Source organism: Tuber melanosporum (assembly GCF_000151645.1).
Source record: "Tuber melanosporum whole genome shotgun sequence assembly, scaffold_19, strain Mel28".
NCBI lineage: Eukaryota > Fungi > Ascomycota > Pezizomycetes > Pezizales > Tuberaceae > Tuber > Tuber melanosporum.
In genome coordinates this window covers 311,048-324,427 of record NW_003298852.1, presented here as the reverse complement: position 1 = coordinate 324,427, position 13,380 = coordinate 311,048, and the positions used below count along the sequence as shown (strand labels likewise).

Here is a 13,380-nt window from a genome sequence, read left to right as displayed (position 1 = left end):
TCCATACACTACACTATATCCCACCCACGAGCTCCACCAAGCCCAAGAAACGCCTAATCAGATAGAACCCATTTGGCGAGAGTAGCTCAGTTCCTGAAGGTGGGTGAAGTTGTCCAAGTGACAGATACAGTATGTACATCAAATAAATCTTATTCACCAGTGGTCATATGGGATCGGTTCCCGCGCTGTCGAGTACCCGAGTGTAGGGGCGTGATTACAGAGCAGCCTCGCAGGAATCTGAAGGAAGTAGGTGGATTGTGCATTGGACAGAGGGGGGGGTAGGAGTGTTGGATCGAAGTGTGAGGGCTTTTTTCTTCCCGGGATGCACATCAGGTGTGGGCAAAGAGTGATTTAATTGGATAGAGGTGTTAAAGTTGTTATCAACGATGGAGGATGTAGAGATATAAGCTAAGTTAGGGGTACTAGGTCAATGATATTCAAGCCTCCTTATGCATTTGCTGACTTTGCGATATCTTCTTATGATACCATAGACTCACGAAAGTCAGACTGGTGTGTGGCCGGAGTGTGACAAGGGACTCATGAGAACATTATCACAATAACCATATCATATACTCGAGTGCTCCAATAATAGCAGGAGCAGGATATTTTTATTGTTGTAAAAATAAAGAGTAAAAAATAGAATACGTTACGCTAAGTTTGAGGTTCATATGGGAGCTTTCCTTTCTCGATCCATTTCCATCCCAAGTGTTTCCATAGTCTACCTGCTAGGGAAGTTGCTATGTTCCATTAATTTTGTCCTTTGGGTTGGTTCGTGAGCGAACCTCTATCTACTCGGGTACCGTAGTATCATTGTTTCCGCTGCAGGATCAGACCGCCGCCGTATCATACTCCCAACTTTCAACGCCTCCATTAACGATTCCTTCTACGTTAAGACTCATGAGTTTTTCCCTTGAACTAGACTAGCTTCAGGAGGACCAACATACCCTTTCCCGTGCGGCCTCGACTGAATTTGTCATAATTATCCTTCCAACAGCAGAATATGTACATGGCATTGCCAAAGCCTGTGGTGTTGTATTGTACTTCTTTGTGCATGAAATCTTAAAGGCAGCATTAGCTTACAGTATCTTCAGGGAGATCTTTTGGGCGGGTTTGTTTGCAGAGACATCCGAGTGGAGGATCAAATTTCCTTACTGGTCGGTAGCTATTTACTTCCGGTTTGGTTCAATTCAAGCTGTGATTTTTTTTCTTTCCTATTTGTGACTTGATGAATAAATTTCTTCACACTCTACACTCAAGCATGATATGAAGCAATCTTTGTTACTTCCTCTGGTGGGCTACAAAGTTACATTGAACCGTTAAGTTACTATGTTGAGCTGTCGGGACACTCTGGAAGGGTATGATACCCATGGTTGCAAGTCAGCGAGCATCTGTGGGGTGTGGCACAACCTTGGCACCTGGCGCGAGTATCATTATAAGGCCCTGCTCGGCTTGCCATAAATATTGTGATTTTTTGAAATTGTATCTCGATTTATTTAAATTGCGATTTTAATCATTTGTTCATAGGATATAGGGTAATGGATCTAAGAGTTTCTACAATAATAAGATACAATTAGAATACTATGATATATACAAATTAATTTCCTAGATGCTATTCTGAGTCCTCCAATCTTTATCCTTCAAATACTTTCAAGCAATGCAAAATATCATCAATATGAACAATTTGCCTGAGCCAGATGATATAGCTGAACCAGCTACGCCGGTATTAACACCAAAGCTCCTTGTATCAGTTGGGCTTGCCACAAGAGTGATCTATGGCTCTCGATACAACACTCAGAATTGTGTCAATCGGGTCAAAACCCTTTATAAAATGAGTGTTTGGAATTAGGGTAGTATAAGATTCTGAAAAATTGTGGTCGTTACCGAGCAGCAATTTTTCCTTTTCAGGATATATCCTATTTTCACCTTTTATCATGATTTATTTAAATTGGTACAAGCCGAGCAGGGCATAATTTTCTATAATATAATAATATTATGGTGAGAGCACTTCAAAATGTACACCAGGCTGAATTCCACTTGTTACATGTGGCTGTGTAAAATGATTGCCAAGGCCAGCTTATATAGTCAGCCAGTGGAGAGTTGATGGAAAGGGATTTGATTCATTAACATCATATTTAATGTATTATAGTTATCTCATACGAGATTAAATAAACCACATTATCATATAATTGGAATTATTAATATGATAATAAGTTGACTTTGAGTTAGGGTAGGTGTAGAATATATATTGAATAGAAATTTAGGTTTTGATTTGCTTTTTATCACACAAATGGTTTGCTTACTTGGCATTTCAAAATGTGGCCAACATAACACTTTTCAAACTTCTGCACCAAAAATCCAGAACCCAGGCATTATTCTATATCTCCTGCTCTTTATGACCTGGGTTTTTTTTCTTCTCAGATTACACTACTGGTTGCTTGACACAACAGAAATTGAAAACTAGCTAATATGTGGTGTGCGTTTTGAAGTGCACGCACCATATTTTTTCCCTTTCCCAGAACTGGGAAGTTTGATCAAAGTCCTATCATAACATATATCCAGCCCTGCTCCCCTTTCTTATCATATCAAGAATCACAAGTATCATACGTCTCGGCATTTAAAGTCGTCGCACAGCCACATGTAACACTTTTCTTTTATGGTATCCTGGTGCACCTTTTGGACCGCCCGAACCGTGCCAATCTTTATGGGAATAATAAGATTACTGATTTTCATTAACACCTGTTGAACTCTGTTGGCCTGAAAAACCCCAATCCTCGGTGGGATTCGACCTCTGTCCCATAACCCAACCAAGGGCACTGGCGTCCCAACACTAAGTGCCCAACAATGAGTGTTACTCGTTCCAAAGAGTAAGTATTTTCCAAACCCGTGCACGCTACTAGGTCATTTACTAGTTGCCCGTATCTTAAATGTGTTCCTCTCGGGGGTGTAGTATCTCTAGAGTTCACTCGCCAACTTCGTGGAGTTAGCCACCATGCCAACCTTGGGGGTCACTGGAGTGCAACAAACAATCTTCTCAATTCCCGCTGAGGCATAATCCTCCCTGCGACTCAGATACGGCTTTAGAAGATGCGGTTTAACCTTCGCTAGCACCCCATCCCTCATCCTGTCCCTCACTGCCGTGGGCCTAACTACAAACAGCGTTCCAATCTCGGCGACTATCTCGAATGCATCCCGCACGGCGGGTATCTTCCAAGAATTCACAACTTCTTGGTACTTTGCCAGGTCCTTGGTGAGCATTATACCACCAGCTTGATTTACAGAGTGACGTTTGAGGTGCTCTAGCAGGGCAGTGCGAAAGCCGCCGCTTATCTCGGTGAGGAAGTGGGTGAGGTTTGCGCCGTCGAGGGAGGTGGTGGCGGTTTGGGTGAGTTTTTCGAGAAAGGCTGTTGTTAAGATGCAGGTCTTGGCTCCTTGGTTAGTTGGGTGATGGGTGGTGGGGAAGGTAATAGGAGGAGATACTTACGGGGGTTTGGAGGGTTGTTAGACGGACTTCATCGTCGCGGGGTTTGAAGTCGGCTTTGCGCTGCTTGCTGAGGAGGAGGGTTATGTGCGCTAGGACAACTAAATTGTTCATGAGCGGCTGAGAAAACAAGGGATTGCTTGGGCGAGGGTCGTACTATCGATGGTCCTCTGAATCACCCCATTAACTTTCTGCTCCAGCGCTGAGAGTGTAGAATTAGTCAGTTTGATCATTTCTCGTTTGATCGTTAGTGAGGTCTGCGACAGTGGGGTTAGGGCTGTATTTATGAATGAGAACATTAGATGCATTATTATGGTAGTGGGCTTTAGCTCTTGCAGATATGATAAATCTGGTTCGCCTTTAGTCTGAGCCTCGGCGGCCTCGATGGCGCTGTAGAGGGAAGGAGTATTAACAGAGGACCCAGAGTAGAGATAAGGAGCACGAACGCGTCTAGAGCGACATCTAAATACATAGTCCTCATGTTCTCAACCAAGATATTCAGCATGACAGACACGTCCCTCGGGCTGTGCTCGTTAGTTTCCCAAATCCCCACCTGGAGAATGCACAGACGCACGTATCAGCCTGTGAACTCAATTCTAGACTTCTCCCTACGGCTTCCGCAAGCCACTTAAGCATTCTCTTTGGAAATTCGACGTTTAGCTTCCCATCCGCATCGGATAGGAGTACGTCGGAGAGATGATTATCTTTCCCGGCTTTACGCTCAAAGCCGATGATTTTGCTGAGGGCATGGCTCTGTGACTTTGCAAGCTCGCTTTCAAGGACTTTTTCTATTGCTCGTTCTCGGGACTTTTTGAGTCGGTCTAGGACTCCGAGGGGTTTCTGCTCCTTGCGTTGTTCCTGTTTTTGTCAGATTTGGAACTTTGGGGGATGTAGGGGGGGGGGGACACAAACATGAAACATGTGGAATTTGAAGAGAAGTCCTGTATATAGCTGCTCTAAACTCTCCTTCTCCTTCTCCATGTATCCCCTATCTTGAAGGTATGGTGTGAATAGTTCTTCAACATTCTGGTCTAAAAGCATAGTAGTGCCTGAGCTCAATGGCCCCGGATGTTCCGTCAGTCCGTGAGCCTTCAGGTCATCTGAAAGCGTCATGACATGCGCCCTGGAAACCTGTAATGTGCGGAGGAAGGCGAGGGTAGAGATATTAGAAGCGTGCTCTAGTACCGCTTCCAGTCGCTGTTGCAGAGACTGTTGAAAAACTCTTTGCAAGAAGGTGCCAAGCACTGCCTCTGGATATGGGAACACCTCTTTGATAGTTTCTGATTCCATTTTCAGAACGTCTCGGATTTCATGAATTAGGGTTAATAGAGTTGGGTCCAGCCCCGGAGGATTGGCATCGGGATCTGATAGTTGTTCTTTAAGGTCGTCTTCAATGACAACCTCGCCGGCATTGATCTTCCCGGCAGCAATAAAAAAGTCCATTTGGTTCAAGAAATTGCTAATCACCGATGCTCCACCATTGAAGTCATGCAAGACTTTGGCGCAGCCCTTCATGGCCGGCACATTAAACTCCCGATATGCATCATCAAATTGCTTTAGCAGATCTTGCTCAAGGCTTTCAGAGAAGGCCTCAATCAGTTCTTTTGTCCCCGGCTTGGCGGTTCCCTCGTTTCGTTTGGCAATCAAGCTCAACTGTCGACTGACAATGGCACACTTGATGCTATCCTCAACCCAGGGAGTTCGCCGCAGCTTTTCTAATCGGGAAGTATCTCCACGGCTAAACTCTGTGTAGCACTGTATTAAGAACTTTGCATCTTCAGCCCGCTGATGCTGCTTCTCCAGCTGCTCCAGTTGCCCACCTATCCTAGAGGCCATGCCCCCGCCATCGGTGATGCTGCTATCGAGGCGTTGAAACTCCGACAAGGTGGTGTTAAATTGGAGACTTAAGCGATCAATTGTGCGGGCATGGTCCATCTCTGCCCTTCGTACGCCTTCTTTAAGCTCAGACTCTTTTGCTGAGAGGTCCTCATCAAGGTCTTTCAGCCGCTCCAGAGCGCCTTCAAATGTGCGGATGTAGGGTTTGGGATCGAAGGTTGGTGCTGAGCGATGTTTTAGCCATCAGAGCGCTAGACTGGGAGCTAAGGGAGAGCGATGATACTGCCAAAATTTGTTCCCGACCGACGATTCGCGGGAATTGCGGAGCCGGTAAGGCCTTCTATGAAGTCCTTCACGATGAAATCAGCGGTCTGTAATTTCGCTACTATTAGTCCCGAACGAGAAGCTTGGCCAAGGAGAATGGGTGTGTAAGTACGGAGAAGTGAGATAAGGAGAATGAGCTTGGTTTAGGGTATATTGAGCGGGAGGTGCGTGAAGACTCAGCAACAGTAGATTTGGTCATTGTTTACGATGTTGATAGCACTCAGGGGGTTGTGAGGCGGAGATGGAGAGGATTTCGGTGCTTGCTCACTTAGATGGTGATTGGGTAAGCAGTTTGGATTTACAAGTAATTAAGTTTCCTGAACACAATAACAATACCCATTTTTATCTCAGGACATAATCCAAGTCAACAAGACCGGGTGTAGAGGGACAGCAGGAAAGATTCTGTATCATCTGAATTTTACAGGAAATATAACGATGACCTGAAAAACTGACCTGGGTTACAAAGTGGGGGGGGGTCGATATTGATGGAAAAAGATTTCAGGATAAACCTAAATAATTGTGTGCTTTTTCTGGATAAAGATTGAGAATAGGCAAGAGTAATAAAACCACGTTGCCTCCTGTTCACTTCTTCTGTCTTTCTCATTGTCTCTCTCCCGGCGGGTTCAATAGCCCCTCTAAATATACCACTTCCATGATGAATTCCTGATGGAGAGATGGAGAAACAACATGACTTGATGACGAATATCCACATTGCCCACCACGAATCCATTTGGGTTGCATGTCTGACAACACCATAGGTTAGGATTAGCCGCCGGCAATCAGGATGATCATGTCTTAATTGATGGATTGGACATTTGGGTCTAGAGTAGAGTACTCGTAGGCCAGGGAAAGAAATCAGGAGGGAGATGTGATGTAACAGCTTGGTAGCATTCGGTCTGGAGCTAGCAGAGGTGCAATGGAGTGTATACTCGAGTATAGGAACATGGGAGAGAATGATAAGGAACTACAAATCTGAGATCAGAAACCGCTCGTACAGCTGATAAACTCGCGGCGGGGGCTATGTCGGTTCGTGTGTAATGTCGGGAAGAGACATACACAGTATGTGTAGGAACAAGAATTAACATTTGACGTCACTCTGGGTATTCGAGTCCGTACCGAGTACTGAAGTGTACCTCTACTGCGTATCTACGTTCCCGACATAACCGCCGAACCGACATAGCCCCTGCCGCGAGTTTACTGCATCACTGCTCATTTCTAAGTGCCAGAGGAACCCTAACCCGAAGGGCCCCGCGCAGCACGTGTTTTGGTGGGGGCTGAGTCAATGTCCATGGAGTTAAATTTAAACGTCAACGACCAACTGTTCTTGTTGAACTATTATATATATTCTCGCCCTTGGTCTCATTTCCACTTTTTGTGCTTCTCCGAATTTCAATCTCTGAAAATATTTACAGTTACCCTGCGATCATGGCTTCTTCACCCCCCAGCGGCTCTCCAAGCTCCAAGGAGAAGAAGTACGACCGTCAGCTAAGGCTATGGGGTGCGAATGGCCAGAACCGCCTTGAACGAGCACATATTGCCCTCTTCGGGGCTACAGCTACAGGCTGTGAGGTTCTGAAGAATCTTATTCTGCCAAGTAAGATATCAAATTGATTGCGAAGGAATTGTGTGGATGCGAAAGCTTGTTAACCCAGTACCTTCAAGGCATTGGACGCTTTACCGTTATCGACGATAAGCTGGTTGAGCAAGCGGACTTGGGTGTCAACTTCTTTCTTGACCAGGACAGTCTCGGGAAGCCACGAGCAGAGAGAGCTGCTGCCTTGTTAGGGGAACTGAACCCAGACGTTGCAGGTGGGTTTAGAATTGATGTGAGCAACAAACCTGCATGAATGGTGCAATCAGATACTCATTTTTTATGGTAGAACTTGGAGAGTATACTCTCCAATACCCCAGGACTCCTAGATCCTCGTACAACTGAGTTCACACACCTGCTTCTGATGTCACCAATCCCAACCCCTCTACTGTTACAACTGCCTGCCGAGATACCTATATTCTTCGTTCATTCACTTGGTTTCATAACTAGCCTCCGGATTTACGCTCCTACCCATACCATTATTGAAATACATCCCGATTCCTTAGTTGATCTTCGCTTATTCAACCCTTGGCCGGAACTTTCAGAATTCGCATTGGAAAAGACAAGCACCCTTGATGTGCCGGAATCCGAGGGCGGAATGGGTGATCATGAGCACGGACACATTCCATATGTACTGTTGCTGTTAAAATATCTGGAAGATTGGAAGCAGTCACATCAGGGTCACCTACCGGGAAGCTATTCGGAGAAAACACTTTTTAAATCAATGATCATGGATAGGATGAGAACGGGAGTTCCAGGTGGGATTGAGGAGAATTATGTGGAAGCCGTGAACGCTGTCATGGGAGATCTACGAACCGCAGAACTCTCAAGTGGGACAAAGGAAGTCTTGAATGACCCCGAATGCCAGAGCATCACATCGCAGGTGCGTTTCCAGAGCCTTTCAACCCTGGGTTCCTGCTGACTTTGTGATAGACGGATGAATTCTGGATCATCGCTCGAGCCGTGAAGGATTTCGCGGGCTCCAACAATGCGCTATTGCCATTATCTGGGGCGATGCCCGATATGAAAGCCGAGAGCCGCGGATACGTGGCTCTGCAGAACTTGTGAGTTACTGATTCTTGATGTTTTTTTGCCCTAGTGTGCTGAAAATTAGTTTCGTAGATATCGCGCTAAGGCGTATAGTGATGCTGCCGCCGTCGAAAGGATTGTTCGAGATTACATGAACCGAGTACAACACCCGAAACGAAACCAGATAGATCGTGATGCAATCCAGCTGTTCTGTCGACACTCAAACTTCCTACGGCGCTTGAACTACCGATCAATTGCTGACGAATTTTCCAACTCTAATGAGCAGCATAAGGGAGTAGTCCTGGGTGCGCTAGGAGATTGGGACGTAGAAAGTTCATTAATTCACCACTATATCGCACTTAGGGCGTATCAAGAGTTCTATACTGGCCATGGCCGGGCTCCTGGGGATACTAGTCACGAGAGTTGTGAGGAAGATTATCAGGAAATTAGGAGAATCATATGCGAGTACCTTAAAGGTATTGGTTATCCTGAAAGTCTGCCGGAGAGATGTGAAAAGGTTGCAAAGGAGATTGTACGGGCAGGGGGTGGGGAGCTCCATGTTACTGCATCACTTGCTGGTGGAATTGTTGCCCAAGAGGTAATCAAGGTATGTCTACGTGAGTTCAGGTTAATGCTATTCTCTGACGGTTCACGGCGAGAAAAGATTATCACGCGACAATATGTTCCGATCAATAATACCGTCATATTTGATGGAATTGGGAGCAGAACTCAGACGTTCGAGTTGTAATTTGAGCCCCTACATAGGTAACACGAAGCATTGTTCATTTTGTTTTGGCGTGTTGGTGGTACCCCGCTTCCTATAGGAGGGTGTGCTTCGGACTTGCTCATTGTGTATAGCTCGCCTTCGGCACGCTTAATATTTGTTCTTGGACTCGACGATAAGGGTTGAGAGGCAGTTATGTACTTATCATCTGTTCCTTAGACTGGTTCTATTGCTGGATCTGTTTGCCCTTTGTCTCATAATATTTTTCATCCTCCTCGGGCTCGTCTCGGGGAAGTGCTATCCCCATTCGAGCCAACAGATTACCTCCCGGGCCAGAGAGCCCGCCTTGACCTTTGAAACTCTCAAGCATATTCTTTGCAAGCATGTAGTCTACGTTGACTTCCTCATCTCCGTCATCGCTCACGTCCCCCTCACCGCAATCCTCTTGTATTTTGGCCATGCCCTTCCCCCGTTCGATTGCCCCAGCTTCCTTGAGCTCTTCCTCAACCTTTGCCATCACCTCTCGAATCTTTGCTTCCTCACCCTCACCCACTCCTTCGCCGTCACCGCTAGCTTGCATTGGCATGCCCATCATCTCGCGCATCATTCGTGAGAACTCAACTTCATCAAAACTAACCTCCTTGTCTTCATCGCTATCGCTCAACTCTTCAGTGTCATCATCGTCGTCGATATCCATGTCGTCGACCTCGGCTCCCTCAACTCCGGCATCCTCATCATTTAGGAATGCCTCAAACCGCTTAACCATTTTCTTCAGCGTTTCCTCCGCCTGTTTATCTCCCCACCCACTTTCCGCCTCCTTTGCTCCTCTCGAGCTACCTGATGGGTCGGCATTGCGTCCTGAAAGATCCCTTTCTAAATCTTCATAGTTGATATCCAACCAATCCTCACCATCGATCCGTTGAGGCCATGATGAAATTTCCTCGTCCGTCGGTGGTGTTTTCGTTTGTAGTATATCTTTAACCCGTCTGACTATATTTTTCCTCGCCTTGGACGAAACTTGTGGAGCAGCGTTGTCACTAATGAGCATTTCAAAACCGCAAGCAAGCTTGATCCCGATCATATTCACAGTTGGCATATCAGGTGAGACCTCAAACCCACTCCCAGATGGTGGTTCGAACTCCTGCGATTTGAGTTGGGCGTAGAGAACTTTGGTAAACCTAACTGAGGTCGTGACCATATCGCTAGGTGGGAAGTGGCTCATCGATTTCAGTGACTTAAGAGATATCGGGTCGCGCAGGTAGAAGGCTTCTACGGCCGCAGCTATCGATTCCGGTGCCTCATGCAAGACCATCGCGCAAGTTCGTGGGATGAGGGCCTCTGTATAATGTAGTTGTTCTTGTATTGCCTTCGGATATCTTTCGAGCCTATAGAAAGCCTCTTCTTCTACCAGACGAATCCGCTGGAGAAGGGCGCACGAGTCGGAGGTGAGGATTGAATAGGCTTCCTTAAGCGTGAGAGGGTGAGCAGCGGATTTTGAACGGTCCGTGAGGGTTGGAGCGACGGTTAAAGGGATTATGAGAAGCTTTGAATCATGTATCCAGACCTAAATATGTTAGTTTGCGAAAGGATGTAATGACAGTGTGACCGCTACCCGGTTATCAGCAACCTCGGGATTGAGCCACCGTGGAAGCGTGCTCGCAGCCTCAATAAGTAGAAACTCGCCGTCCGTATCGTATACTCTATTGGGAGTTAACAAACCTTCAGCGATCCTTCAGAAAAGATAGTGAGGGGAGGAGCCGGACCGAAACCACAAATTTGGGATATTCCTGGTCAATTCCCTTAAGATCCAGACTATCAACCATTCATCATCCACCGAGTCCCCATACTCTGTTCTTCCATGCAAGTACCATCCGACATCTTCAGTTTCGGCAAGTTCGAGTTGAAGGCTGTCCCGTTGCCAGATATAGTCAGCCGTTAGTTCCTCGACTAACTTATCGGCTGTCTGCTTCACCTTCTCCAATTCATCTCGGATGGCGGATTGGTCTGATGCTTGGTTGATGATGATCAGGGTGTATCCCATACAATCATCTGGCAAGGTTCTCTGAGGCGTCCCGTGAAATTGGCCAAAATCGGGAGCGAATGGGTCTGTATTCACCTCCATTTTGTCCGCTGTTGATGTTGAAATTCGCCAAGCCGGTATGATACAAGTATGTAGTGACCAAGCTGCTGCATTTGCCATGCACTTGTATTCTTTTTTTCTGGTTCGCCCTCGCCAATAATCACACACACCTAACCCTACCAAGCAGAGCTACCCGCGGTGCCCCTCCACCCCACCAAACTTCTACTTGCCGATTCGCTTAGCCTCCAACCAAGCCAACAGCCACCTTCCGCTGCTTCGTTACCAGCATCTGTTTTTCCTCGACACCCACTCTCTCAAAGATACTAGTCTAGAGCAAGATGTTGGATGTTCTCAGCTTTATTGAGGCAAGGGGTGGGAACCCGGAGGTGATTCGTGAAGCCCAGAGGAGGAGATATGCACCTGTTGAGGCGGTTGACGAGGTTATTGCTTTGTATGAGGAAGGCCGCGTTGGTTTGTATCTCGTTCTGTTCCCTGATCTTTGGATTTTATTAATTTCTTATGCAGCAAGATTCAATGTTGACAACAAAGGGCGTGAGATCAACACGACACAGAAGGAGATTGGTGCGAAGAAAAAGGTACACCACTTTTGAATTGTCGTTTGCACTCGTAAGAAGGGTTGCTGAACTGCAATATTTATAGGCCAAAGAAGACGCATCACTCCTCCTACAACAAAAAGTCAAATTCGAGGCCGAGAAGAAAGACCTCGAAGTTATTGCTAAAGAAAAGGAGAAACAGTTATATGCTAAACTGGGCACTATTGGGAATATCGTTCACAACTCTGTTCCAGTGAGCAACAACGAGGACAGCAACGAACTCATCAGGAGTTGGACACCCGACGGAGTTAATGTTGAGAAGCATGATTGTCTTTCCCACCACGATGTGCTTGCCCGTCTCGACGGATACGAGGCAGAGCGTGGCGTCAAAGTCGTCGGACACCGTGGCTACTTTCTGAAGCAGTGGGGTGTATTTCTTAACCAAGCACTGATCAATTATGGATTGGAGTTCTTGGCTTCGAAGGGATACACCCCACTTCAGACGCCCCAGTTTATGCTGAAGGATATGATGGCTAAGACTGCTCAGCTTGAGCAATTTGATGACGAGTTGTACAAGGTATGTGTCTGTGCGGGGATGAATAGGCGGGCCCCCCGGTGTACACTAGTGGGGTTCTGATCAAGGTGCATAACAGGTTGTAGATGGAGAGGAGAAGAACGACAAATACTTGATCGCTACCTCCGAACAGCCCATTTCCGCTCTTCATGCCGATGAATGGTTGCAGCAGAAGGAGCTCCCTATTAGGTACGCGGGTTTTAGTTCATGCTACCGTCGTGAGGCGGGGGCCCATGGAAAGGATGCTTGGGGTATTTTCCGAGTTCACCAGTTCGAGAAGGTATGGTACGATTTTTTTTTTGGCAGGTGGCTGCTAACAAAAACCCAGATTGAGCAATTCGTCATCACAGATCCTGAGAAGTCTTGGGAAGCATTCGATGAAATGATCAACTATTCTGAGGAATTCTACAAGTCCCTCAATATCCCTTACCGTGTCGTCACCATTGTGTCAGGTGCGCTGAACAATGCCGCTGCGAAAAAGTATGATCTCGAGGCTTGGTTCCCTTTCCAGGGCGAGTACAAGGAACTCGTTAGTTGCTCTAATTGCACAGATTATCAGTCACGTAACCTGGAGATAAGATACGGGACAAAGGCTCAGACTGACACTGTCAAGAAATACGTTCACTGTCTTAACTCCACCCTCTGTGCGACTGAGCGTTCTCTTTGTTGCATTTTGGAGAACTACCAGACCCCTGAGGTATGCGGTTAAAATCTGCCCCAGAGAGTTGCTCAAATGCTGACTTGACGGATAGGGTATCAACGTCCCCGAAGCCCTCAGGAAGTACATTCCTGGGGCTCCAGTGTTTATACCATTCAGCAAAGAGTTGGCTACGAATAGCACCTCGATGAGGAGGGGGAAGCCTAAGGCGTAGATAGTTAGATAGTGCATAATTAGTAGCAAAAACTAGGGTGCCCACTACACAAATAGCTTCAATACTAGACTTGAGTTGGGGGATCTATGTATTTTGTTTCTAGTCGCCGATTAGAGCGTGAGATGCTGGGTTGGGATTGCCAAACGTGGAGAGCTCGGTCTTCAACAATGTGCACAGTGGATGGGGACCCGGGAGACGAAATGGGCGCCGTTGTGGGTTAGAGAAGCTGATCTAAAGAGTCCTTTGGAACCTACCATTTTAGAGATACTATTGAGTCCATTAAGAAGTGATACTCCCTAGAGGTTCGATCCGGTAAGA

General features: G+C 46.5%; 4 protein-coding genes; 2 read left to right on the top strand and 2 right to left on the bottom strand.

The window, feature by feature from the left end:
• Positions 1-2,474: 2,474 nt before the first annotated feature.
• Positions 2,475-5,885, bottom strand: GSTUM_00005322001 (uncharacterized protein). XM_002837409.2 has 9 exons: positions 5,751-5,885; positions 5,598-5,685; positions 4,391-5,538; positions 4,053-4,336; positions 3,925-4,002; positions 3,636-3,868; positions 3,482-3,579; positions 3,025-3,420; positions 2,475-2,970 (listed from the first exon to the last, which is right to left on the bottom strand). Exons 1-9 carry the CDS (start codon positions 5,835-5,837, stop codon positions 2,953-2,955), a joined length of 2,430 nt encoding a protein of 809 aa, XP_002837455.1. The 5' UTR covers positions 5,838-5,885; the 3' UTR covers positions 2,475-2,952.
• A 1,070-nt stretch (positions 5,886-6,955) lies between these two features.
• GSTUM_00005321001 (uncharacterized protein) lies at positions 6,956-9,202 on the top strand. XM_002837408.2 has 6 exons: positions 6,956-7,232; positions 7,301-7,464; positions 7,519-8,112; positions 8,163-8,293; positions 8,352-8,865; positions 8,923-9,202. The coding sequence occupies exons 1-6, from the start codon at positions 7,064-7,066 to the stop codon at positions 9,004-9,006; spliced, it is 1,656 nt and encodes a 551-aa protein (XP_002837454.1). The 5' UTR covers positions 6,956-7,063; the 3' UTR covers positions 9,007-9,202.
• A 6-nt stretch (positions 9,203-9,208) lies between these two features.
• GSTUM_00005320001 (uncharacterized protein) lies at positions 9,209-11,104 on the bottom strand (the record flags this gene model as incomplete). The annotated part of the gene is made up of 3 exons (XM_002837407.1): positions 9,209-10,546; positions 10,595-10,682; positions 10,746-11,104. 3 exons carry the CDS (start codon positions 11,102-11,104, stop codon positions 9,209-9,211), a joined length of 1,785 nt encoding a protein of 594 aa, XP_002837453.1.
• Positions 11,105-11,322: 218 nt separating this feature from the next.
• GSTUM_00005319001 (uncharacterized protein) lies at positions 11,323-13,145 on the top strand. XM_002837406.2 has 7 exons: positions 11,323-11,533; positions 11,588-11,658; positions 11,723-12,193; positions 12,270-12,470; positions 12,519-12,719; positions 12,750-12,887; positions 12,943-13,145. Exons 1-7 carry the CDS (start codon positions 11,401-11,403, stop codon positions 13,060-13,062), a joined length of 1,335 nt encoding a protein of 444 aa, XP_002837452.1. The 5' UTR covers positions 11,323-11,400; the 3' UTR covers positions 13,063-13,145.
• Positions 13,146-13,380: the final 235 nt, after the last annotated feature.